Source organism: Haliotis rufescens, unplaced genomic scaffold, assembly GCF_023055435.1.
Source record: "Haliotis rufescens isolate VD_foot unplaced genomic scaffold, xgHalRufe1.0.p SCAF_94, whole genome shotgun sequence".
NCBI lineage: Eukaryota > Metazoa > Mollusca > Gastropoda > Lepetellida > Haliotidae > Haliotis > Haliotis rufescens.
In genome coordinates, this window is record NW_025964388.1 from 175,412 (window position 1) to 202,078 (window position 26,667).

Genomic DNA, 26,667 nt, shown 5'->3' on the forward strand with positions numbered 1-26,667 from the left:
TTTATTGTAAAATATCTTTATTACCCTGTACGTGAGAAAAAAAACAGTGAAAGGTGAAGGATGGAGATAATCCTGTCCAGTGAACAGCTCAATATCCGTCGGGAACCGACTTAATGGGTTTCCAGTGTTAAGGCTTGGACACACGTCTTGAGATCTCGGATAGCAATGTCAATGTCTCTTTTGGAGGTCTCCCTCCCAACCGAGAAACGCAAAGCATTTCTGGCAATGTCCTCCGGGATACCAATGGCCAGAAGAATAGGGGAGGCCCTGAAATAGAATTGGGTATGATCATTTCATGAATATGTAGTGGCCATAAAAGTTCCGAGTCCCGTGATGGGATTCGAACCACGGACCTTCTGATCCGAGATCGGACGTCTTGTCCACATGACCAAAGAGGTTAACCTGACAAGCTGACAAGGTAAGGATGTCATCTGTGGGACGACTCCACGCCCTGCTACAAATAGGAATTATCTTGTTAGCAGATATCGAATATATTTCGAAGCTGTTCACAAATACTGAATATCAATTGACCAGTCACATACTGGGCTTTTCCGCACAGTCATTAACGGATGTTATAGGCTCAGACTCGGATTTCATAACTAGCTCAGGTATGGAATATATTTGTGTAAAGGGAAGGGCTTGGATATTGTTTAAGTCGGAATATATTTTCAGTCAAGGTTTCAACAACAAAAACATGATTGAATAGTGCTGGTGTCCCGACGCGTTGTTTCAGAAGATCCATCTGTCCAGTCAACGATTTATTTACTTTTTAAGACCTGAGGACATTTTCTTGAACCCCCATCCTCAGAGGACAGAAAAGACAGAGAAATACATGGCAAATACATGGCCGCTATGCGTATCTAGTTCGGGCTGTATTGCAGTACTATCAAGTTATAATGAGGTTACTGAGACAACACCGCTTGTTCAAGTTTATCAAAATCAGTCTGTCTCATGACCCTAATTACTGACACAATGCTCCTCCCCCCCCCCCCCCCCCCCTCCCCCCCCCCAGTGTCATACAGAGCGTCCATAACAGTGTCGAGACTAACGCTGACATAACCTCTGACCTTGGTACACCTCGCGGTAAGATAAACAACCTCATATTTCAGAGACACACTGATATTCTCAAACTGACATCATGGTATTCATTCCAAAACAGCTCTGAAAAAATGAACAGAGAGAAATGGGATAGATCTTTGACTCAACTCATTATAAGCTTCATATAGAGTGTTTTTCAATCAAATATTTCTTTTTCGATTTTCAAAGCTGACCGAAAAAAGGACAACCAAAGTCAACATGGTAACATTTTTTTACATCTCACAGATGACACGCAAAATCCAAAACTATTGAATTTTAAAAATATTGATGAAACTGAGGTTTCTGATAAAGAAAATATAAATGAGAATCTTCTTGATTCTTCTTGAAATAAGACAGTAGATCGAAGTATGCACTGGTGCTTATTTTTCATAGTGGTAACTGTCCGGGAAAGTTTGGTTACCCTGTCGGTATCATTTAGAATTGCATCTGAAAAGATATACCATGGTTACGAATAGAAGGAATGCTATCAAGTTGGCTCACTGCAAGTGAACCACGCGTATAGATTGATGAAGGGAAGCTTGAACAATTTGTTTATTTGTTGTTTAACGCCGCACTCAGCAATGTTCCAGCTATATGACGGCGGTCTGTAAATAATAGAGTCTGTACCAGACAATCCAGTTATTGATATCATGAGCTTAGCTTAGCGCTAAGACTGTCGAAAGTCTATGTTATAGTATGGGAGTTACGATCAGCTTAGCACTATGACTGTCGTAATTCTATGTTAAAGTATGGGAGTTGCGATCAGCTTAGCGCTACTACTGTCGTAAGTCTATGTTAAAGTATGGGAGTTGCGATCAGCTTAGCGCTACTACTGTCGTTAGTCTATGTTATAGTATGGGAGTTACGATCAGCTCAGCGCTACTATTGTCGTAATTCTATGTTATAGTATGGGAGTTACGATCAGCTTAGCGCTACGACTGTCGTAATTCTATGTTATAGTATGGGAGTTACGATCAGCTTAGCGCTACGACTGTCGTAAGTCTATGTTAAAGTATGGGAGTTACGATCAGCTTAGCACTATGACTGTCGTAAGTCTATGTTAAAGTATGGGAGTTGCGATCAGCTTAGCGCTACGACTGTCGTAATTCTATGTTAAAGTATGGGAGTTGCGATCAGCTTAGCGCTACAACTGTCGTAATTCTATGTTAAAGTATGGGAGTTGCGATCAGCTTAGCACTATGACTGTCGTAAAGCTATGTTAAAGTATTGGAGTTGCGGTCAGCTTAGCACTATGACTGTCGTAATTCTTTGTTAAAGTATGGGAGTTACGATCAGCAGAGCGCTAAGACTGTCGTTATTCTATGTTAAAGTATGGGAGTTGCGATCAGCTTAGCACTATGACTGTCGTAAAGCTATGTTAAAGTATTGGAGTTGCGATCAGCTTAGCACTATGACTGTCGTAATTCTATGTTAAAGTATGGGAGTTACGATCAGCAGAGCGCTAAGACTGTCGTAATTCTATGTTAAAGTATGAGAGTTACGATCAGCTTAGCGCTACGACTGTCGTAATTCTATGTTAAAGTATGGGAGTTACGATCAGCTTAGCGCTACAACTGTCGTAAGTCTTTGTTAAAGTATGGGAGTTACGATAAGCTTAGCACTACGACTGTCGTAAGTTTATGTTAAAGTATGGGAGTTACGATCAGCTTAGCGCTACGATCGCTTTGTGGAACGGGGGCCTGACAATATTGTTTACAAGTGTCATATTCTGATACATAGGCTGGAATATTGCTCAGTTAAACAGCTATCACACAAAACATCACCCACCACATCATTAACCACCAACACAACGCACACAACAACCAATAACATTAATTAATGGGCCATACTACAGGCGATACAGCTGCTATGGTAATGTGCTGCCAGCAACTCTATACTTGCCTGTTCTGAGCGTGACATGCTGCCCCGACACTGGCCTGAATACACGCAGCCTTGTTCAGCACCTTGTGACCTTCAACACAAAATTGCAACATGGTGGAAAGGGCAGATCAACTCTTGACTTATCTATATCTGTGTTCAAACCATGTGTACCTTGATGGGACACAAGCATGGACACAAGAAGGTTGAGACACCTGGTTGAGACACCTACTTGGGGCACCTGTTGAGGAATCTGGTTGAGACACCAACTTGGGGCACCTGTTGAGACACCTGGTTGAGACACCTACTTGGGGCACCTGTTGAGACACCTGGTTGAGACACCTACTTGGGGAACCTGTTGAGACACCTGGTTGAGACACCAATCTGGATTCCTACTTAAGGCACCTGTTGAGACACCAACTTGGGGCACCTGTTGAGACACCTGGTTGAGACTCCTACTTGGGGCACCTGTTGAGACACCTGGTTGAGACTCCTACTTGGGGCACCTGTTGAGACACTTGGTTTAGATACCTACTTGGGGCACCTGTTGACACACTTGGCTGAGACACTTGGCTGAGACACCTACTTGGGGCACCTGTTGAGACATCTGGTTGAGACACCTACTTGGGGCACCTGTTGAGACATCTGGTTGAGACACCTACTTGGGGCACCTGTTGAGACACTTGGTTTAGATACCTACTTGGGGCACCTGTTGACACACTTGGCTGAGACACTTGGCTGAGACACCTACTTGGGTCATTTGGTAGGGAAGCCTACTTGGGGCACCTGTCTCAGACACCTACCTGGACTTCTACTTGGGGCATCTGTTGAGACACCTACTTGGGGCACCTGTTGAGACATCTGGTTCAGACACCTACTTGGGGCACCTGTTGAGACACTTGGCTGAGACACCTACTTGTGACACCTGCCTTGACACCTACTTGGGACATTTGGTTGGGAAACCTACTTGGGGCACCTGTTGAGACACCTATGTGAACACCTGGGGCCCGTTCCACAGTGCGATCTTAGCCCAAGATGACTGTAACTCCCAAGTGTACTTTAAGTGAGTGAGTGAGTTTAGTTTTACGCAACTTTTATCAATATTCCAGCAATATCTCAGGAGGGACACCAGAAATGGGCTTCACACCCATATTTTAACTTTACATAGGGCTTAGATGGTGTTGTGGAACGGAGCTCTGGTTCAGACACCTGGGTACACCTGCTATGTGGGAATTGTGACATTTTGAAAATAGCATCATAAAGCTTGAATTTTTCTTCTACTTGCTTCAAGACAGCAAAATGAATATAAGTGGGAGCAAAACAATTCCTCGGAATAGATCTGAGACCTTGTAAAATTGTGTACTTTTGTAAAATCCATATAAAACATACATCTTTTGTGTCTTAAAGGGGTATTAGCGGTAGGAACTAACGCACTCTGAGTGGGCACAGCTTATATGAGTGATCTGACAGGTCAATATGACCTCATGATAACACACAAATTTCATTGGTTAATGCATAAACAGGTGACGACATGTAAACACCCACCCACGGGGGTGGTTTGACAACAAGGTCATAAGGCTTAATCATGTTTAATGGTAATAAATATCTGTCAAACGATTCAAGATTCAAGACTTTTCAATAAACTCCTCTCAACACTTGGTTGTGTTTACATTGTCAGTCATGTTTGAAACTGAAACACTGCCACCTTGCAGACTGTTTATAGTCAGGGTGGGGCTTTGAATTCGAAACACAGGCCTAATGATGTTTAAATGTAAGTGGAAAATCTTTTTCATATGATTACATTGGCTGAATAAAATACAGTCTTAATCATCACGGAAATGTAACCTTCACATTATACACTGAAGCATACAGGAGTTGCGTCCCTTTACTGCCAGTTCTGTAGCTTGAATAAAAAATGTTTTGACGAAAATTTTATAGGGGAGACAATTTAAACGAGGAAATATTACCCATTGTCATATCACTGACCTCGGTCTGTTATTAAACTGGACATTTTTCTGTCACTGCTTCAAACATGCAATTATTTATAAGTAGGAGCCAAACAATTGTGAAGGAGACAATTTATGGATAACAACTTCTTTATTTAATGTCAAAGGCGACATTTCGGTTTCGTTGAGTGAGTGGGGATGGTTGATTGAGTGAGTGGGGATGGTTGAGTGAGTGAGTGGGTATGGCTGATTGAGTGAGTGGGGATGGTTGATTGATTGAGTGGGTATGGCTGATTGAGTGAGTGGGGATGGTTGATTGAGTGAGTTGGGATGGTTGAGTGAGTGAGTGGGTATGGTTGATTGAGTGAGTGGGGATGGTTGATTGAGTGAGTGGGTATGGTTGATTGGGTGAGTGGGTATGATTGATTGAGTGAGTGGGTATGATTGATTGAGTGGGTGGGGATGGTTGATTGAGTGGGTATGATTGTTTGAGTGAGTGGGTATGGTTGATTGAGTGAGTGGGTATAGTTGATTGAGTGAGTGGGTATGGTTGATTGAGTGAGTGGGTATGATTGATTGAGTGAGTGGGTATGGTTGATTGAGTGGGTATGATTGATTGAGTGAGTGGGTATGATTGATTGAGTGAGTGGGTATGGTTGATTGAGTGAGTGGGTATGATTGTTTGAGTGAGTGGGTATGGTTGATTGAGTGAGTGGGTATAGTTGATTGAGTGAGTGGGTATGATTGTTTGAGTGAGTGGGTATGGTTGATTGAGCGAGTGGGGATGGCTGATTGAGTGAGTGGGTATGGTTGATTGAGTGAGTGGGTATGGTTGATTGAGTGAGTGGGTATGATTGTTTGAGTGAGTGGGTATGGTTGATTGAGTGAGTGGGTATGATTGTTTGAGTGAGTGGGTATGGTTGATTGAGTGAGTGGGGATGGCTGATTGAGTGAGTGGGTATGGTTGATTGAGTGAGTGGGTATGATTGTTTGAGTGAGTGGGTATGGTTGATTGAGCGAGTGGGGATGGCTGATTGAGTGAGTGGGTATGGTTGATTGAGTGAGTGGGTATGATTGTTTGAGTGAGTGGGTATGGTTGATTGAGTGAGTGGGTATGATTGTTTGAGTGAGTGGGTATGGTTGATTGAGTGAGTGGGGATGGCTGATTGAGTGAGTGGGTATGGTTGATTGAGTGAGTGGGTATGATTGTTTGAGTGAGTGGGTATGGTTGATTGAGCGAGTGGGGATGGCTGATTGAGTGAGTGGGTATGGTTGATTGAGTGAGTGGGTATGATTGTTTGAGTGAGTGGGTATGGTTGATTGAGTGAGTGGGTATGATTGTTTGAGTGAGTGGGTATGGTTGATTGAGTGAGTGGGTATGATTGATTGAGTGAGTGGGTATGGTTGATTGAGTGAGTGGGTATGATTGTTTGAGTGAGTGGGTATGGTTGATTGAGTGAGTGGGTATGATTGTTTGAGTGAGTGGGTATGGTTGATAGAGTGAGTGGGTATAGTTGATTGAGTGAGTGGGTATGGTTGATTGAGTGAGTGGGTATGATTGATTGAGTGAGTGGGTATGGTTGATTGAGTGGGTATGATTGATTGAGTGAGTGGGTATGATTGATTGAGTGAGTGGGTATGGTTGATTGAGTGAGTGGGTATGATTGTTTGAGTGAGTGGGTATGGTTGATTGAGTGAGTGGGTATGATTGTTTGAGTGAGTGGGTATGGTTGATTGAGTGAGTGGGTATAGTTGATTGAGTGAGTGGGTATGGTTGATTGAGTGAGTGGGTATGATTGATTGAGTGAGTGGGTATGGTTGATTGAGTGGGTATGATTGATTGAGTGAGTGGGTATGATTGATTGAGTGAGTGGGTATGGTTGATTGAGTGAGTATGATTGATTGATTGAGTGTGTATGGTTTATTGAGTGGGTATGATTGTTTGAGTGAGTGGGTATGGTTGATTGAGTGAGTGGGTATTGTTGATTGAGTGGGTATGATTGATTGATTGAGTGGGTATGATTGTTTGAGTGAGTGGGTATGGTTGATTGAGTGAGTGGGTATGGTTGATTGAGTGGGTATGATTGTTTGAGTGAGTGTGTATGGTTGATTGATTGAGTGTGGTTGATTGAGTGAGTGGGTATGGTTGATTGAGTGAGTGGGTATGATTGATTGAGTGAGTGGGTATGATTGATTGAGTGGGTGGGTATGGTTTATTGAGTGGGTATGATTGTTTGAGTGAGTGGGTATGGTTGATTGAGTGAGTGGGTATGATTGTTTGAGTGAGTGTGTATGGTTGATTGAGTGAGTGTGGTTGATTGAGTGAGTGGGTATGGTTGATTGAGTGAGTGGGTATGATTGATTGAGTGAGTGGGTATGATTTATTGAGTGGGTATGATTGTTTGAGTGAGTGGGTATGGTTGATTGAGTGAGTGGGTATGATTGTTTGAGTGAGTGAGTGGGTATGGTTGATTGAGTGAGCGGGTATGGTTGATTGTGTGGGTATGATTGTTTGAGTGAGTGGGTGTGGTTGATTGAGTGAGTGGGTATGGTTGATTGAGTGGGTATGATTGATTGAGTGAGTGGGTATGATTGATTGAGTGAGTGGGTATGATTGTTTGAGTGAGTGGGTATGGTTGATTGAGTGAGTGGGTATAGTTGATTGAGTGAGTGGGTATGGTTGATTGATTGGGTGGGTATGATTGAGTGGTTGGGTATGGTTGATTGAGTGGGTATTGTTGATTGAGTGAGTGGGTATAGTTGATTGATTGAGTGGGTATGATTGATTGATTGAGTGTGTATGGTTTATTGAGTGGGTATGATTGTTTGAGTGAGTGGGTATGGTTGATTGAGTGAGTGGGTATTGTTGATTGAGTGGGTATGATTGATTGATTGAGTGGGTATGATTGTTTGAGTGAGTGGATATGGTTGATTGAGTGAGTGGGTATGGTTGATTGAGTGGGTATGATTGATTGAGTGAGTATGAGTGAGTGAGTGGGTATGATTGAGTGAGTGAATGGGTATGATTGATTGAGTGAGTATGATTGAGTGAATTGGTATGATTGATTGAGTGAATGGGTATGATTGATTGAGTGAATGGGTATGATTGATTGAGTGAATGGGTATGATTGATTTAGTGAGTGGTTATGACTGATTGAGTGAGTGGGTATGGCTGATTGAGTTAATCCTTATGGTTGACTGAATGTGTACGGTTGAGTGAGTGGGAATGATTGATTGAGAGGGTGTGCTAAAACATAATAAAATGCTTTGGTGGTGTAATAGGTTTACACTTGGACACCTGGTCCCCTATCAAACATACAAATATATAAATATTTAGCTTGCTTGACATGGGGTGAGGGTGGGGTACACTCCTGTAGTCTCGCTCTGGATCTACGTATGTCAGTCAGTAACAGGCAGCTACGCTTGTCGTAAGAGGCGGCTAACGGGATCGGGTGGTCACACTTGCTGACTTGGTTGATGCATGTCATCACATCCTAATTGCATGGATCGATACTCATGGTGTCAATCACTGGATTGCCTGGTCCAGATTCGATTATTTACAGACCGCCATCATATAGCTGGAATATTGCTGAGTGTGGCCTTAAACAACAAACAAACATTGCAGTGTTAAACCCAACTCACTCACTCACTCACCAGTGATGACTACAGTAACGCTGCTTGATTGCTTGACAGGCTTGACTGCTTGACTGCTAGCTGTGCTGATAATGCATGATTTTGGTTTTGCAAATAGTGGGTTTTTGCAAATAGACTCGATTATTTACAGACCTCCATCATAAAGCTGGAATATTGCTGAGTGTGGCATTAAACAAACAAACAAACAAACAGTGTTATAATGCCCCATCAGGGTTCATCTCTCACCTTCCAGACCTTTACCTTTGAAGGAAAAGTTGCATGTGTTTGGAAGTCTCTGGCTAGTCTTGAATTTACCATTGATGTGGATCATGTCTCCAAATTCTCTCTGCAAAAAATGTCAAACTATAGCTGGCAGACAAGCGAGGTGTTTGTGAGTAGCCTCAGTTAAAAAGAAACACGCTGTTATCAACACTGAACATATTGTTGAGCACCGCCAATTACAACACACCTAGGGTGAGTGAGTGAGTGAGTTGGGTTTAACGCCGCTTTTAACAGTATTCCAGTTATATCACGGCGTGTCAGCTTAATGTTGGAGGAAAGCCCGAAGTGATGCAGGTTTCAGACGTTTACCACTTCGGTGAAACCCACGAGCACGGTTAGGTGCTGACAAACCTAGAAACATAATCGGGGATAACCGGGATTCGAACCCACAATCATAGGTTTCTGGCATGCCCAAGGGACGCAACTCTGCACAGCGAACACACCGAGGGAGTTTCTAACTGGCACAACCTTTCCTGTAGGTTTTCTGGCTTAATCTATGATTGTGAAGATTATTATTTCAAGAGACAAAAATTAACAATAATAAAATGTGAGTTGTTATTTATTGAGTTAAACTGTCAAAAACCCTGAAAAGATCATTCTGTAGGATGGAACTCGTGAAGATCCGGGGTAGAATAGGTCGTCAGGAACCGATCCTTGCTGTAAAAGGCAGCTATGCTTGTAAGACGCGACTAACGGGATCGGGTGGTCGGGCTCGATGACTTGGTTGATGCATGTCATCATATCAACAGTGCGTGGATCGTTGTTCATGATGTCAGTCACTGGATTGTCTGGTCCAGACACGATTATTTACTGACCGCTGTCATTTAGCTGGATTTTGTTGGTGGGTTTCTTGTTGTTTAACGCCGCACTCAGCAATATTCCAGCTATATGACGGCGGCCTGTAAATAATCAAGTCTGGACCAGACAATCTAGTGATTAATATCATGAGCATCGATCCATGCAATTAGGATCGATGACATGTATCAACCAAGTCAGCAAGCCTGACCACCCGATCCCGTTAGTCGCCTTTTACGACAAGCATAGTCACCTTTTACGGCAAGCATGGGTTGCTGAAGACCTATTCTACCCTCGATCTTCACAGGTCTCATTTAGCTGGAATATTGCTGAGTGAGTGCGGCATTAAACAACAAACAAACAAACTGTAGGATTGAAACCTTGCAGCACTGGTTCATTGTAGTTCCACTGTCTCATGACTCCCTACACAAATATAGTACATTGCATGACTGTCATTACACAACAGATGCCAGGTTAATCAGGAAAAAGGTAATCCTTACAGATGTAGCGTTGTGTACCACTAGATAGTGAATCTTTCCATATACCCCAATTCCTTCTCCAGATAACAGTCAAAATTTAAGGTACAAGATTAATATATTTAGAAATAAAGGAAAGATAATTCTTGCAGGTGTTAAGTTGCATACCACTAAAAATTTCAATCTTCCCACATACCTCTAACTCCTCCTCTAGGTAATCCCGGACATCCCTAAGGTGTTTCTCATAGGCGTCAATATTCCTAACCACGAGCTCTGCTGCCTGAAAGGAATAAACTTAAATGAGGAATAAACAGATAAAATACCTTGCTACAATAAAATATATCGCAAGTTCAATTATCGTAAATAATCGAAGTTTCATGTTTAGGGAATAGCCAATGAGCTATAAGGCATTTAATCAGTCAGAATGATGAGATCTGATTGGTTCACAGGATCTCATAAATTACTATGTATCCCACCTGGGAGGAAAATAAATTTCTGAGCAGGAGAACAAATCCCTTGTACCCTGCCATGAAGAAGACACGCTGCACATGGAGCTGGGAGCGGGGGAATAAATCCCTTATACCAAGCTTCAAAGCAAAAGCTGTACGCTTTTTCCAAGGAAAACAAGTAAAACATGTCAGTTAGATAAATTCGGCGTAGCAGTATCACACGGGGTACACATACATAGTTTTATCCATCCCTTGTTCGGTTTTATACCAATCGCTTGTTAGTCTCAAGCTATAGATGTATGTATGGGGAGAAACTTACAGTATTCATTCCCAAGGGAAGGACAATCAATCATTCTAAGAGTAAATTATTCTATGATTATAGCTAAGATGGATAGGATTATCATTAAACCGCCCGCATGTTATCAGAAATGAGTGGGCCACTGTAACTTGATAATGTCCTCATATTGCTTGACGACAGGCCATTATCACGCCCGTTGTTAGGTGACGTCATGGAGATAAGTAAAGGTGACGTCACGTTCAATAGTGATGTCATCCATTGTTCATGACGTCAAGAAGTGATATTGTCATCAGAACAACCCACAACAAACTGACACACCATGATGTAACGTAATTACGACTCAAAGCAAAAGTCAATCACTCAACAAACGAATCAGCTTCACATGACATTCCACTGTATGCAAGCTTCTCATGGAACTATTCTCTGGTGAGAGTAGTGATGGTCATAAATGTCCTGAATCTTCGTAGACTGCACTGGTTCTCTCCAAATCCATTTGAATAACATACATTCAATATAACACACTTTTCAAAACATTTCAGTTACAGCTTATTAGTGATGTGAAAAGAAGGAGTGAGTTCGTGAGTATGGTTTTATGCTGCTTTTAACAATACTCCATCAATATCACGGCAGGGGACACCAGAAATAGGCTTCACACGTTGTCCCCAACGATGTAAAAAGAGGATTTGCTAATGTCCTGCAAGTAAAGCAGGCATGTGTCATCCCACTGACCACATCCGTCCTTTGTCACCTCTTTTTAACCACTTTTTAACCTCTTTTTTGGTCATGTGTACAAGATATCCAATCTCGGATCAAATCCAGTCACTGTACTCGGACATTTTATGACTGTTACATTGACACACAATGTGGGGATGAGTATGTTCATATTAAATTTCAGCAAAATATATCTCATTACCTACTATGCGGCCTGGGACGTGCCTTCTGTTGACAGGGGGTATGTAGCAGGGCGTGGAGTCATCTTATAGATGACATCCTTACCTTGTCAGCTTGCTCTTGGTCATGTGGACAAGGTGTCAGACCTCGGATCAGAAGGTCCCAGGTTCGAATCCCAGGGGACACAGAAATGTTATGGCAGCCACACATGTCTAACGATATCCTTTGTTCGCACCTCCAACATTACAAAGAGGAGACACAGCGTCTATCCCTTACCTTGCCAAGACCAGCAATCATGCCACCATTTTCTGTCCTAAAACAATACAACAGGATTATACCAATGTATTAGATCATTCATCAACTTAATTTTGATTTTAAGTGAGTGAGTGAGTGAGTGAGTTTAACAGTATTCCAGTTATATCACGGCGTGTCAGCTTAATGTGGGAGGAAAGCTAGAAGTGATGCAGGTCTCAGACGTTTACCTCTTCGGTGAAACCCACGAGCACGGGTATGACAAACTCATGACGTATGACGTGCTGACAAACCTAGAAACATAATCAGGGCAAACCGGGATTCTAACCAACAATCATAGTTTTCTGGCATGCCCAAGGGACGCAACTCTGCACAGCGAATTGCAGCACCAAAGACAACTGGGCCATTCGTGCCCCCTTTAACTTTAAGTTATTTTGGATTTGCCCTGAAAATTCCTATGGACATATATAACAGGAGCTAACAAATCATTAATAGATTGTAATCAGAGATAAAATATACAAGACATTTTCAACCTATAGGAAGATACTCATCATTTCATTTCATCTACTTTGAATAAGACTCATCATCTATAGTTTAAAAAGAAAACATGCCAATGTGATGCTAATTGATGGATCAAGAGGCATGCCAGAAACCATGATCGTGAATTCAACTTCTGGTTCGACCTATGTTTCCAGGTTTGTCAGCACCAAACTTATGCTCATGGGCTTCACCAAAGTGGTAAATGTCTGACTGACATCTCTTTGGGCCTTCCTCCGACATGAAGCTGACACATCCTAATATAACTGGAATACTGTTCATTAAATGTTCCAGGTTAGAATAAGTCTTCAGCAACCCATGCTTGCCATAAAAGGCAACTATGCTTGTCGTAAGAGGCGACTAATGGGATCGGGCTTTCAGACTCGCTGACTTGGTTGATGCATGTCATCGTATCCCAATTGCGTGGATCAATGCTCCTGATGTCAATCACTGAATTGTCTGGTCCAGACAAATTATTTACATACCGCCGTCATATAGCTGGAATATTGCTGAGGGCGGCGTTAAACAACAAACAAACAAACATTGCAGTGTTAAGCCCAACTCACTCGCTCACTCACTCACTCACTCATTCACTCACTCATTCACTCACCAGTGATGACTACAGTTAAGTTGCTTGACAGGCTTGACTGCTAGCTGTGCTGATAATGCATAATTTTGTTTTTGCAAGTATTGGGGCAGGCTTAAACTGAAACACTGCATGATCTGCAAAGTCTATGCATCATACGCACCCTGGTCGGAAATTCCTCTCCTGTCCTCCACCAAAGAATAAAGGGTAGAGTGGTGTCCCCTTGTCTATATCACGTACATAGATGGCGCCAACTCTTGGAGCATAGAACTGCATGAAATATAACAAGGTGTCAAACTAGAGGTATTTGTAAGTAGTTGCACAAACAGCCCCTCAACTAACATTATCTCATAGCTCCCCGAATCCAGTTCCACGCTGAAAACATCCATACCAGACAGCTGCCTACATTCGCTAAGATGCAACAACTGCCAAGTGAAGACAGATTGACTCCTTGGTGTTTCTAGGGCTTCGGTCCTGCCCCGCACTGATGCACATGTAGCACACATGGTGTCTCCCTGGGTAAGTGACTCTGTTGGCTATAGGCCTCTGTTCACCGAAGGGGGCATGGGTGTCCCAGTCGTCTAAGGCACCGCGATTTGCTGTGCAGAGTCCAAGAGACGCAACTCTGCACAGCGAATTGCAGCTGACCTTAGACAACTGGGCCACCATTGGCCAGTAACTGGCAATGAAAGATGCAACCAAGTTTCACAATAACCACAAAGACATTTTATGAGGTAGGATTTTATAAGATATATATAAATGTTTATAGACAATGATATAATGAACACCTGCCTCTAAAAACACTAGATCTGAGACAATCTCATTAAAATTCAAATCTTAGTTCTACCTATCGCTAAACAAAGATCTGAGGACATCCCATTACGCGTCAAGTCAGAACGACCTTTCATCCGACCAATCAAAGCATCACTTACCAGATCATGAAAGTGACAGTCGGAATGTGTTTTCTAATCATGCAACCTCACAACCGTTAACACGGGGGATTCTGAACGACAGTTACAGCCCTTACGACTGATTCCGTCAAAGTTATCGTCTATCTCTCGCTTCCGTGGGGTAACCATATGAACGGAGGAGGCATTGCACAGTACGTGGGAAGCACTGCCATAGAATCGCAAAGGTCATTCTGACGTGACCCATAATGGGATGTCCTCAGATCTTTGTTTAGCGGCAGTGAGAACTTAGATCTGATTTTAATGAGATTGGATCTGAGACAAAACAAATCTAAAATATGCACAGGGTCTTCAACTAGTCCCGGATTAATAAAATAATTTACAATCATCACTTTTTATCAACTGTATGTGCTACAATATATGTATTAATGAATAGTAATATTTTTTATAGACCAACAATAGGACTAGTCTTAAAACAAAACTGAATAATCCTAAGGCAGACCATATCTTCAAAATAATCATTTACACAAGGATTACCTTAAGAACTCAGAATTGGAATGTGGTCTTGGCAATGGTTACCTAATGTATTCCAAATAGTAACATGGTCAAGACAAGGGTTACCATATGTTCGACAACAATAAGATAGTTTAATCAAGGGTTACCATGGTTACCTTATGCCCCACAATAGTAAGGTAGTCCGCATGAATGTCACTGACATCGACCTTGACCTTGCCTAAAGCCTGTGCAGCATCAGTATGGAGCAGGATCTTGGAGGTCTCACCGGTCAGGCGCTTGAGACTCCGCACTTGAGAAAATATCTCTGAGATTGGCTGCAAAGAAGCAGTGAGGTGTAGCCATGGTAACAGTTATGATGATTTTTACCAGAATGAAACGTTTAATATTTGGACAATGTCACCTATGTGAGCTGAATTTAAAATTCATTGTGTGATAACTATCATGTTTTTACCAGACAGTCGGAATGTGTTTTCTAATCATGCAACCTCGTAAACGTTAAAACGGGGATTCCGAACGACAGTTACGTCCTGTACGACTGATTCCTTCAAAATTATGGTCTATCTCACGCTTTCGCGGGATAAACATTTGAACGAAGAAGGTGTTGCACAGTACGTGGGAAGCACTGTCATACAATCACAACCATATATTAGACATTCCGGAATGTTCATTTGTTCAGTTTTCAAAATTTTAATCGAGAACTGTGTCAACATATTTTTCAAGCGTAGTCTGAAATGGAAGTCGCCAGGTTGAAACGAGTGCCAAGAAAGCTCGAGAAAGCTGCTTTCTCATTGGCTGATATCGACTTCTTGTTATTCGTTTCAGTGGTCGGTCCAAGTTCGTGATAGGTCGTTCTGACGTGACCTTTAATGGGATGTCCTCAGATCTTTGTTTAGCGGCAGTGAGAACTTAGATCTGATCTTAATGAGATTGTATGGATAGGAAACGATATTTGGGTAATATGTCACCTGTATGATACCTGTCTCGTCATAACTGTCACCATGATGGCGTGGGGATGCACCCCTAAAAGTCCAGTTTCCACCCTTGTCCAACTGGGTTGAAATTTCCAGGCTCAATCGTAGTACCACGAGTGTCAATTACAAGTCATGTCCCTTCTATGTCACTCCTATTGACCAATCAGATTCAATCTCTCATATCACTTGCATTTGCTTCAAACAAAATGACGGTGCCCAGTCAAGACGATCTGATCGATCATCAAGATCCATATTGTAATAAAACAGGTCTTACTTCGTGAAGTGCATCAAATCACGTCAGCACCTCAATTAGAAACATAAAAGGATTTGGAAAATATCTGTTGATGCCAAGTTGGTGGTACATATGCTTTACAAATTGACCGAATATCGGCAGTTGGCGACTGGATATTAATTACGTTACGCGATTTTGACTGGACAATGCATAAACTAGTCCGGTCAAAATATAACTCTATAATTCCAGCCTAGTTTGGTAAGGGTGGAAACTGGACTTTTAAAGCCAGTTAGTTCCCTTGCATCAGGAAGATGGGGCGCACTGCACTCAGGATATCCTCCGGATGATGACCAGCAGGGCTGACACCTGTATAACACCTGTCTCATTGTTGGCCAGCAGGGCTGACACCTGTATAACACCTGTCTTGTTGTTGGCCCATGTGACTGACTTACCTGTATAATACCTGTCTCGTTATTGGCCCATGTGACTGACTTACCTGTACAACACCTGTCTCATTGTTGGCCAGCATGACTGACTTACCTGTATAACACCTGTCTCGTTGTAGGCCAATGTGACTGACTTACCTGTATAACACCTGTCTCTTTGTTGACCAACATGACTGACTTACCTGTATAACACCTGTCTCTTTGTTGACCAACATGACTGACTTACCTGTATAACACCTGTCTCGTTGTTGACCAACATGACTGACTTACCTGTATAACACCTGTCTCTTTGTTGACCAACATGACTGACTTACCTGTATAACACCTGTCTCTTTGTTGACCAACGTGACTGACTTACCTGTATAACACCTGTCTCTTTGTTGACCAACATGACAGACTTACCTGTATAACACCTGTCTCATTGTTGGCCAGCAGGGCTGACACCTGTATAACACCTGTCTTGTTGTTGACCAGCATGACTGACTTACCTGTATAACACCTGTCTCGTTGTTGACCAACGTGACTGACTTACCTGTACAACACCTGTCTCGTTGTTGACCAACGTGACTGACTTACCTGTATAACACCTGTCTCATTGTTGGCCAGCAGGGCTGACACCTGTATAACACCTGTCTTGTTGTTGACCAGCATGACTGACTTACCTGTATAACACCTGTCTCGTTGTTGACCAACGTGACTGACTTACCTGTACAACACCTGTCTCATTGTTGACCAACGTGACTGACTTACCTGTACAACACCTGTCTCATTGTTGGCCCACGTGACTGACTTACCTGTATAATACCTGTCTCATTATTGGCCCACATGACTGACTTACCTGTACAACACCTGTCTCTTTGTTGGCCAGCATGACTGACTTACCTGTATAATACCTGTCTCGTTGTAGACCAATGTGACTGACTTACCTGTATAACACCTGTCTTGTTGTTGACCAGCATGACTGACTTACCTGTATAACACCTGTCTCTTTGTTGACCAACGTGACTGACTTACCTGTACAACACCTGTCTCGTTGTTGACCAACGTGACTGACTTACCTGTACAACACCTGTCTCATTGTTGGCTCACGTGACTGACTTACCTGTATAATACCTGTCTCGTTATTGGCCCACGTGACTGACTTACCTGTACAACACCTGTCTCATTGTTGGCCAGCATGACTGACTTACCTGTATAACACCTGTCTCATTGTAGGCCAATGTGACTGACTTACCTGTATAACACCTGTCTCTTTGTTGACCAACATGACTGACTTACCTGTATAACACCTGTCTCTTTGTTGACCAACATGACTGACTTACCTGTATAACACCTGTCTCGTTGTTGACCAACATGACTGACTTACCTGTATAACACCTGTCTCTTTGTTGACCAACATGACTGACTTACCTGTATAACACCTGTCTCTTTGTTGACCAACATGACTGACTTACCTGTATAACACCTGTCTTGTTGTTGACCAACATGACTGACTTACCTGTATAACACCTGTCTCTTTGTTTGCCAACATGACTGACTTACCTGTATAACACCTGTCTCTTTGTTGACAAACATGACTGACTTACCTGTATAACACCTGTCTCTTTGTTTGCCAACATGACTGACTTACCTGTATAATACCTGTCTCTTTGTTGACAAACATGACTGACTTACCTGTATAACACCTGTCTTGTTGTTGACCAACATGACTGACTTACCTGTATAACACCTGTCTCTTTGTTGACCAACATGACTGACTTACCTGTATAACACCTGTCTCTTTGTTGACCAACATGACTGACTTACCTGTATAACACCTGTCTTGTTGTTGACCAACATGACTGACTTACCTGTATAACACCTGTCTCTTTGTTGACCAACATGACTGACTTACCTGTATAACACCTGTCTCGTTGTTGACCAACATGACTGACTTACCTGTATAACACCTGTCTCGTTGTTGACCAACATGACTGACTTACCTGTATTACACCTGTCTCTTTGTTGACCAACATGACTGACTTACCTGTATAACACCTGTCTTGTTGTTGACCAACATGACTGACTTACCTGTATAACACCTGTCTCTTTGTTGACCAACATGACTGACTTACCTGTATAACACCTGTCTCATTGTTGACCAACATGACTGACTTACCTGTATAACACCTGTCTCTTTGTTGACCAACATGACTGACTTACCTGTATAACACCTGTCTCTTTGTTGACCAACATGATTGAATTACCTGTATAACACCTGTCGTGTTGTTGACCAACATGACTGACTTACCTGTATAACACCTGTCTCTTTGTTTGCCAACATGACTGACTTACCTATATAACACCTGTCTCTTTGTTTGCCAACATGACTGACTTACCTGTATAACACCTGTCTCTTTGTTTGCCAACATGACTGACTTACCTGAATAACACCTGTCTCTTTGTTGACCAACATGACTGACTTACCTGTATAACAACTGTCTCATTGTTGGCCAACATAACTGACTTACCTGTATAACACCTGTCTCATTGTGGGCCAGCATGACTGACTTACCTGTATAATACCTGTCTCACTGTTGGCCTACATTACTGACTTACCTGTATAACACCTGTCTCGTTATTGGCCCACATGACTGACTTACCTGTATAACACCTGTCTCATTGTTGGCCAGCATGACTGACTTACCTGTATAACACCTGTCTCATTGTTGACCAACATGACTGACTTACCTGTATAACACCTGTCTCGTTGTTGGCCAGCATGACTGTCACCATGATGGTGTTGGGGCGCACTGCACTCAGAACATCCTCGACCTCAACTCGCCCGCTCAGCTTGGAGGCCGACACAAAGGTACACTCTATAACACAGGAATAAACCCAAAATAAAACTTCAGTGGTAACTTTCATCTGCCAAACCAAATTAAACATGATGAACCATACCCAACTTCAGTGAGTGCCAATATTCTCTTAGTGCTTGTATATTTTGGCTATCATTCAGATCCAAACATCCATTTTCATGTTATTCAGATTAAAAAGAAAAGACTTATAGAAATATCATTCATGATTAGAATCATAATTCTGGAAAAGAAATGATTTGTTTTACTTCCCTGTCGTTTTAACATGGACAATATACAGCTGCGTGCGTGCGTGCGGTGCGGTGCGGTGCGGTGCGGTGCGGTGCGGTGCGGTGCGGTGCAGTGCAGTGCAAACACTTCATCCACTTAGCTGCAGTGCCACCATGATATAATACCGAGTGACAACAAGTACGGGGGCTTCAGAATCGCTCAAAATACCAGTACTCTCACACATTCACATGAGTGTTTCTGAAGCTTTCTCATACATACAGGTAAGAAAAAGATATATTATTCATCTTCCCAAGGCAAGGGCGTTAACTGACCATAAAAGTCTAGACCATAAAAGGCTGGACCACCGGAGTTACAATTCTGCTGGGCTAACGAGTCTATGCACAGTCCAATCAAAATCGCGTAACAAACTAGACATCTGGTTCGTAAACAGCATTGATTTCAATGTGCAGACTTTGGTCGACTGCCGCATTTGCAAAGCATGTGTATCGTCAACGGGGCTGTGACAAATCTTTTCAAGTTTTTATTTAACCAAGGTGCTCAAGTGACTTCATCCACTTTGCGAGGTAAGACATCTTTTATTACAATATAGATCTTGATTAGCGATCAGATCGTCTTGAGTGGGAGCCACCATTTTCTTTGACGCAATGCAAGTGATATGAGAGATGGAATCTGATTGTATAATGAGACTGGAGCTAAATTAAAGGACAGCACCTAACTGCACATATATGAATATATGTCTGTATGATGAGGTGAGTGATTAGAATATATATTTTAAAATTATTGTATATACCTAAGGATGTAAACATATTGTGTAGGTGTCAGCCTATTCACACTCAACAGTATAATTCTAAAAAAACATTATAAATGGCAAGTAATAAATAAAATACTAAACTCGCTCCTGTGTAAAACCAATTTATGAAACTCGTGAAACTCGCTCGTCAGATACCACAACTATTCACTCGTTTCATAAAATTGGTATTACACGGGAACGAGTTTAGTATTCTATATTTAAACCATGGTAATATACAGAAATCTTGACACAACATAACTCCACCGGACACACCTGCTACCTCTGCAGCCACCATGTGTTCCAGCACCAGTTTAATGGAGTCGTGTTCCAGGTTGGATGTGATGAAGTGTGGCAGCCGCTTGTTGGAGTCCCCTGTGTTTCCTTTACAATCTTGACTCCGGTCATCGTGGTAAAACTTCACAGCAGTGTCCAGGATCCAGTTATTACCCTGAATTAATAGAAATCAGTGTTCCCGTTTACCGGTAATTACCAGTTTTTTACCACCTAAATTAGGCGTGGACCGGTAATTCATGTGACTGCCAGTCACCGTGGACCAGCAAATAAAGTACCTTAGAAATCTTGTTCTTGAACAAAACATCCGCGATATTCATATAAGTATATTTTTCAAATAAAGACAGCTTGTCTGTTACCATCAGGGTTTCCCCTAGTCTATTTTTAGTGCATGGAAATAACATTTTGCTTTGCTTCGAGGTTAAATATATAGTTGTAGATTTAGTCTCGAAATATTTAAAAAGAAAGAAAGAAAATTGTGACTGAACTTTGTGTGAATGACACGTAGATTTAACCAAGTTACTTCAGAGATGTCATTGCATTGAACCTGATGTTAAAAGAGTTAAAACCAGGTAATTTTCATGGTAACAATGTTTACAAGGGCATCTTTCTCCAAGCACTGAAAACATAACTTTTCGCAAGAACGGGTATCCTAGGTAATTGCCTAGTGGGTTTCTTTGTTTTTTGGCTTACGAAATCTTAGTAAGTTAGTGTGTGCTTGCCTGCACAGCTTTATTTTATTGCATGTTGAACTTACTGATTATGTTCGTTTTCAAGACATAGAAATGAAATGAGTTTGTTTGATGAATGCTTTGCTCACTCATACAGAGAATTCAGAAGCTGATCCAAAGTGAGAAGTATTGTATCAGAGATGTTAATGAGATTGTGAAGTCAATAAACTTGTTTGAATGCAACTAGTTGTTTCTTTGTTTGTTGTTTAACGCTGCGCTCGTCTATATTCTAGCAATACCTAAATTATTGAGTCTGGACCTGACAATCCTGCGATACGTCAACAACAATCCACGCCATCAGAGGACGATAATACACACTCAACCAAGTCACCAAGCCTGACCACCTGATCCATTTAGTCGCCTCTTATGACAAGCATAGGTTGCTGGGGATCAATTCTAACCCTGAATCCCTATAGCGGTTGAACTCAACCAAGTGCCATTGTGAAGGAAACAGGTTGGTGTTCTCCAAACCGTTTGCCAACTTCTGTTTGGCACAAATATGTGTAGTTGTTGCTTAGTTCCTCTTCAGTCCTTTAATATGCCAACGCCTTTTCGTAGCTAATGTTTCAGTCCTTAAATATGCCGACACTTTTTCGTAGCAAATGTTTCAGTCCTTTAAAATGCCAACGCCTTTTTGTAGCAGATATTTCAGTCCTTTAATAAGCCAACGCCTTTTCGTAGCTGATGTTTCAGTCCTTTAATATGCCAATGCCTTTTCATAGCAGATGTTTCAGTCCGGTAATATGCCAATGCCTTTTCGCAGATGATGTTTCAGTCCTTTAGCATGCCAACGCCTTTTCGTAGCAGATGTATCAGTCATTTATTATGCCAACGCTTTTTCATAGAAGATGTTTCAGTCCTTAATATGCCAACTCCTTTCTGTGGCAGATGTTTCAGTCCTTTAATATGCCAATGCCTTTTCAAAGAAGATGTTTCAGTCCTTAATTTGCCAACGCCTTTTCATAGCAGATGTTAGTTAAAAGTATGTGATATCTATGCAGTTTCTGATTAGATGAAAGCGACAACATATATTTGACAACCATTTACACATCAAATTCGAGTTTGAAAACATTATAATGTAGGCCAAAATATTTCTGAAAATAGTGACCAATTCTATTTTCAGTTTGGAAAAACAATTTGCAAACTGGTTTGGAAACATTAATCAGCAAACTTACCTCTGTCCCCCCTGACGTGAAGATGATGTCTGGAAGACAAAGTAACCCTGATCAGCCACAGTGTTGCCATGGTAATGTTTCAGTAATATCACTGGCTGTGGAAACTAGGGCTAGGACAAGTCCAAATTTACTACCTGGGTACCCACCCCCTTATTACCCGACCCTACCCGGGTACCCGCTGTAGGTCTCAAGAGATAGGTACAAACTGTCCGATTAGGAAAAGTTTCACTGTAGCCCATAAAAAAGTATTTAGATACATGTATAAAACAATCTGGTCATGCATACCCTAAAGTTTACTGCATGAAGTTTTATCTTTTTAACATGTAAAAGTCAGAAGGAATGCGTGCATAGTCAGAAAGAAAAGGGAACATTAGTGACTTGACCAAAGAGTTTTAGATAAGTTTTGTCATTAAACAATATATCAAGTGACTATCCACGGGTCCGGGTAGTCCAGTAGGTACCCGGGTCCTGCTCAGTACCCACCCGCCCCGAGTACCCGAGTTACCCATCCCAACCCTAGTGGAAACCGTTGTAAATGTATCTGGAGGAATTTTTAGTGGCAGCCAATGATTGGAGTGACAGCAAACTTTTGAGTGTGGTTGCCGACAGCGAGGAAATTAGAATTATCCGCCCCTGGTTGTTTACAAACATGACAGGTTTGACTGTTCGAGAAACACTTCCTTTTCTGACATAGTTGCAAAATGTTGAATAACAAAAAAAAGATTACATTTGACTACTTACAAACATGACAGGTTTATCATTCAAGAAACACTCGGAAGACACCACTAGAGCAAGTTCATATCAAATTTAGGCAAAATATGCCCCAGTACCCTACAATGTGGCTGGACTCACAGGACTTGGAAATTTTATGGCCGCTACATATGCATCAGTTTCCGTATTCCATGCAGTTTTCACTGACATTTTGTACTGGGCAAGGGGGGTAACTCTACACAGTCTGGCATTGCAACATGTCTTTCTAAATCTGGCGCTGTCTTGTGAACCATTATCAATCTCATTAAAACCAGATCTTAGTTCTCGCTACCGCTAAACAAAGATCTGAGGACATCCCATTACGGGTCACGTCAGACCAACCTTGCGCGAACTTTGACTGACCAATGGAATGACCAATCAAAAGGCAGCTTTCTCAAGCTTTACGGCACAAATTTCAAATTGGCGACTACGCTTCGAAACATATTTTGACAAATTCTCGATTTTCTCTGATTTTAATGAGATTGGAACCATTATGTACATTCAATGTTCTCTTCGCTTTCTACTTGTCCAAGTCACTACAGCCCCATTGCATCATGTTTCATAAAACATATAGAAATAAATAAAATAAATATTAACAAATTTGGATAGATAATAATCGAGTCTGGACCAAACGATCCAGTGATTGACATCATGTGCATCTATCCATGCAGTTGGGATATGATGACATGCATCAACCAAGTCAGTGAGTCTCACCATCCGATCCTATTAGTCGTCTCTTACGACAAGCATTTTCGCCTTTTATGGCAAACATGGGTTGCTGAAGACCTATTCTACCCCGGATCTTCACGGGGAGACAAGCATGGGTTGCTGAAGACCTATTCTACCCCGGATCTTCACGGGGAGACAAACATGGGTTGCTGAAGATCTATTCTACCCTGGATCTTCACGGGAAGACAAACATGGGTTGCTGAAGACCTATTCTACCCCTTTTCTTCACGGGGAGACAAGCATGGGTTGCTGAAGACCTATTCTACCCCGGATCTTCATGGCTAACTGCCAATGAGACAGATGAACATATGCAGCACACTTTGAAGATGATGAATACGAACCTGAAGGCTTTGCTCCGATCATGGACGCCACATTTCCCCTGGCTTCATGTATTATGGCCTTAGCCCTCTGTCCTGTAACAATAAGAGTGGGAAAACTAGGAGTGAGTGAGTGAGTGAGTGAGTGAGTGAGTGTGTGAGTGAGTGAGTGAGTGTGTGAGTGAGTGAGTGAGTGAGTGAGGTTCAATGCTTTTTAGCACGGGGGTAATCGGCTTCACACATTGTACCCATGTCGGGAATCAAACCCAGGTCTTCGGCATGACGAGCGAACGCTGTAACCACTAGGCTACCATGCTGCCCCGGAAAAACTAGTAAGGTATACTACAGTGTATACAGTCTTCATTATTACAAGAGAATTTTGAAAACTTTTTAATGTGAATGAAATCAGTAGATTCTCAATAACGTCTTTAAGACTTTAACTCAACTCCTCCAAATTAGTGAGTCAGCAATATTCCAGTAATTACATGACAGGTGACACACGGAATTGAAGCCCTTGAGCATGACTGGTGAACTATTCAATCACTTAGGCTGAAAAAAATAAGTCTTGGTTCTCAGGCACTGCCTGCATCATCATAACGTCTGCCGCATGTTAAGTTTCTATTTCCATTTTAAAAAAATAAATTTAAATCCTGACACTTAAAAACAATGTGATCCAGTTAGCATGCAGTTACTTCCCTTTACATGTGCACTGCTTTACTTCACATCTCGTGTTATGGTAATGGCGGCAATAGGAGTTTGTATGCTTGTTTATGTAGGGAGGCCCTTCCCCAGGTTGATGATACAACTGTTTATTTGGTGACATACCAGTTTGAACAAGCAACAACAAAAAAACAACCTCCTGCCCGCACTTTATTTTCAGAGGGCATGGCCTGAGAACCAATTTATTTATTTTTTTAGGCCTTAAATGCCTGTTTGTTTGTTTGTTGAACGCTGCACTCAGCAATATTCCATCCATGAACAGTCAATCCAGTGACTGCCATCAGACAAAATCAATTCACACAATTGGAATATGACGACAACCAATCGACCAAGTCACAGAGCCTGACAACCTGATCCATTTAGTCACCTCCTACTACAGGCATAGGTTACTGGAGATTATCACTAAGGTACCACACTGCTCCCTTCTAAAACACACAGGTCACAAAAGCAGGTGAAATTAGCTTCATGACATGTCGTGTCTTCTCCGGCAACTGACTTTGTTCGAAATGTTCCTCTGTTCACCCAGCAGGATGAGAGAGCAGTGTGGTTGTTCACCTTCTTGCGCCTAACTGGCAGCTTAGGTCATATACTCCCCAGGGAGCTGAGAATGATTGTCAAGTGCACACTGATCCAGCAACCGAGATAATAATAGAGCTTTGAGCATGCCTCTGTGTGGTATGGAAATATGCGCAACATAAATGGCCTATCATCATCATCATCATCATCATCATCATCATCATTATTATTATTATTTTATTTTTTATTATTATTATTTTTATCATTATCATTATTATTATTATTATCCACCTTGTTTGTATGAGCTGGAAGGGTTCCCCCATGCATCACGCAGGGTGTCGTGGATAGCTGTCAACACGTCTGGCTCCAGGGGAGTTGTGGCATTGTAGTCAAGGTACACGCTGTATCATAAACAGTGATAAGAATGTATGCAAGAGATGATATTCAATAATAGTTTTGAAATAAGAATATATCTGCAATAATAAGGTTATTGAAATAATTTCACACAAGGAAGAGCAAGGAGATTAACACAGCAGGGTATGAATAACAAAAGGAACATACAAATTGGAAAACTGAATAAACTTCAATTTTCTGACTTAGCATGTTCAACCACTACTCTGAATTGTCAAGTCAAGTAAATTTCTTTCTGTCTTGTAAACTAGATTTGCTCATAATAGCTCATATATTTTTTTATTATTGCATTGCCTTCATATATTACATTTGTGCATTTAGTATGTTTATGTTTAGTACTATCTTACATATAATCTGATATATAACCAGCTGTTGTAAAGTTATTACCTGGAGAAGTATTTACATAAGCAAGTTTTGCTTGTTTACCAATCCAGATTTCTTTTGAAATAAAAATATGTTTAAACCATATATTTTTTTTAAAATGGTTGTCATTAAATGTGTTTTTGTGTACACTCCTGAAATAGTTAATAGAATAGGGTGATATTTTAACCATCAACCATTATGGACATCTTGATAGCCTCAATGCTTGTATCACAACAGCACCTTAATTGTCATACCTACACCTCCAGATTACTTAATTGAATCCTCTCCTGTTAACCCCATTGGCTTTGCCATTGTATTGTTATCTTTGTACATTCGTCCCACCTTGTGTTGTGTAAACACCAAAAGTGTCATGTATTCATTACAAATTGTCATTGGTGAATTCATATTTTCAAAATAAGTTATATTCGGTAAAATTTACAGAATCTGTTTTAACATCGATAACCTACCTGGCCTTACTTGTCATAATTTACGTCACTCTGTCGTTATCTTCACACATGCACTTCTAAATATATATTCCTTAATAAACACAACAGAACACCCAGTCACGATTTGCCACGACATTTACTCGTCTAATAGCTATTTCGCTTCAAAACC

At 41.5% G+C, this 26,667-nt stretch overlaps 1 protein-coding gene across 3 annotated transcripts; it reads right to left on the reverse strand.

Annotated features, from left to right (window-relative positions):
• LOC124137683 (selenocysteine lyase-like) lies at window positions 1–26,667 on the reverse strand. Of its 3 annotated transcripts, XM_048391659.1 has the most exons (13): window positions 26,520–26,667; window positions 25,570–25,679; window positions 24,067–24,138; window positions 22,247–22,275; window positions 20,323–20,497; window positions 18,904–19,031; window positions 14,680–14,838; window positions 13,264–13,370; window positions 12,002–12,038; window positions 10,284–10,367; window positions 8,781–8,880; window positions 2,980–3,049; window positions 1–267 (listed from the first exon to the last, which is right to left on the reverse strand). In XM_048391659.1, the coding sequence occupies exons 1-13, from the start codon at window positions 26,534–26,536 to the stop codon at window positions 111–113; spliced, it is 1,245 nt and encodes a 414-aa protein (XP_048247616.1). In that variant the 5' UTR covers window positions 26,537–26,667; the 3' UTR covers window positions 1–110. The 3 variants fall into 3 exon arrangements, with proteins under 3 accessions (XP_048247616.1, XP_048247618.1, XP_048247617.1); XM_048391661.1 differs by lacking the exon at window positions 14,680–14,838; XM_048391660.1 differs by lacking the exon at window positions 2,980–3,049.

What these genes read in the sequence shown, in the direction of transcription:
- LOC124137683 (XM_048391659.1), bottom strand. An exon ending in ACGAGACAGGTGTTATACAG is followed by an intron (nt 14,839 to 18,903) that starts GTAAGTCAGTCA and finishes GCTTCTTTGCAG; the next exon opens with CCAATCTCAGAGATATTTTC. An exon ending in TGATTGCTGGTCTTGGCAAG is followed by an intron (nt 10,368 to 12,001) that starts GTAAGGGATAGA and finishes TATTCCTTTCAG; the next exon opens with GCAGCAGAGCTCGTGGTTAG.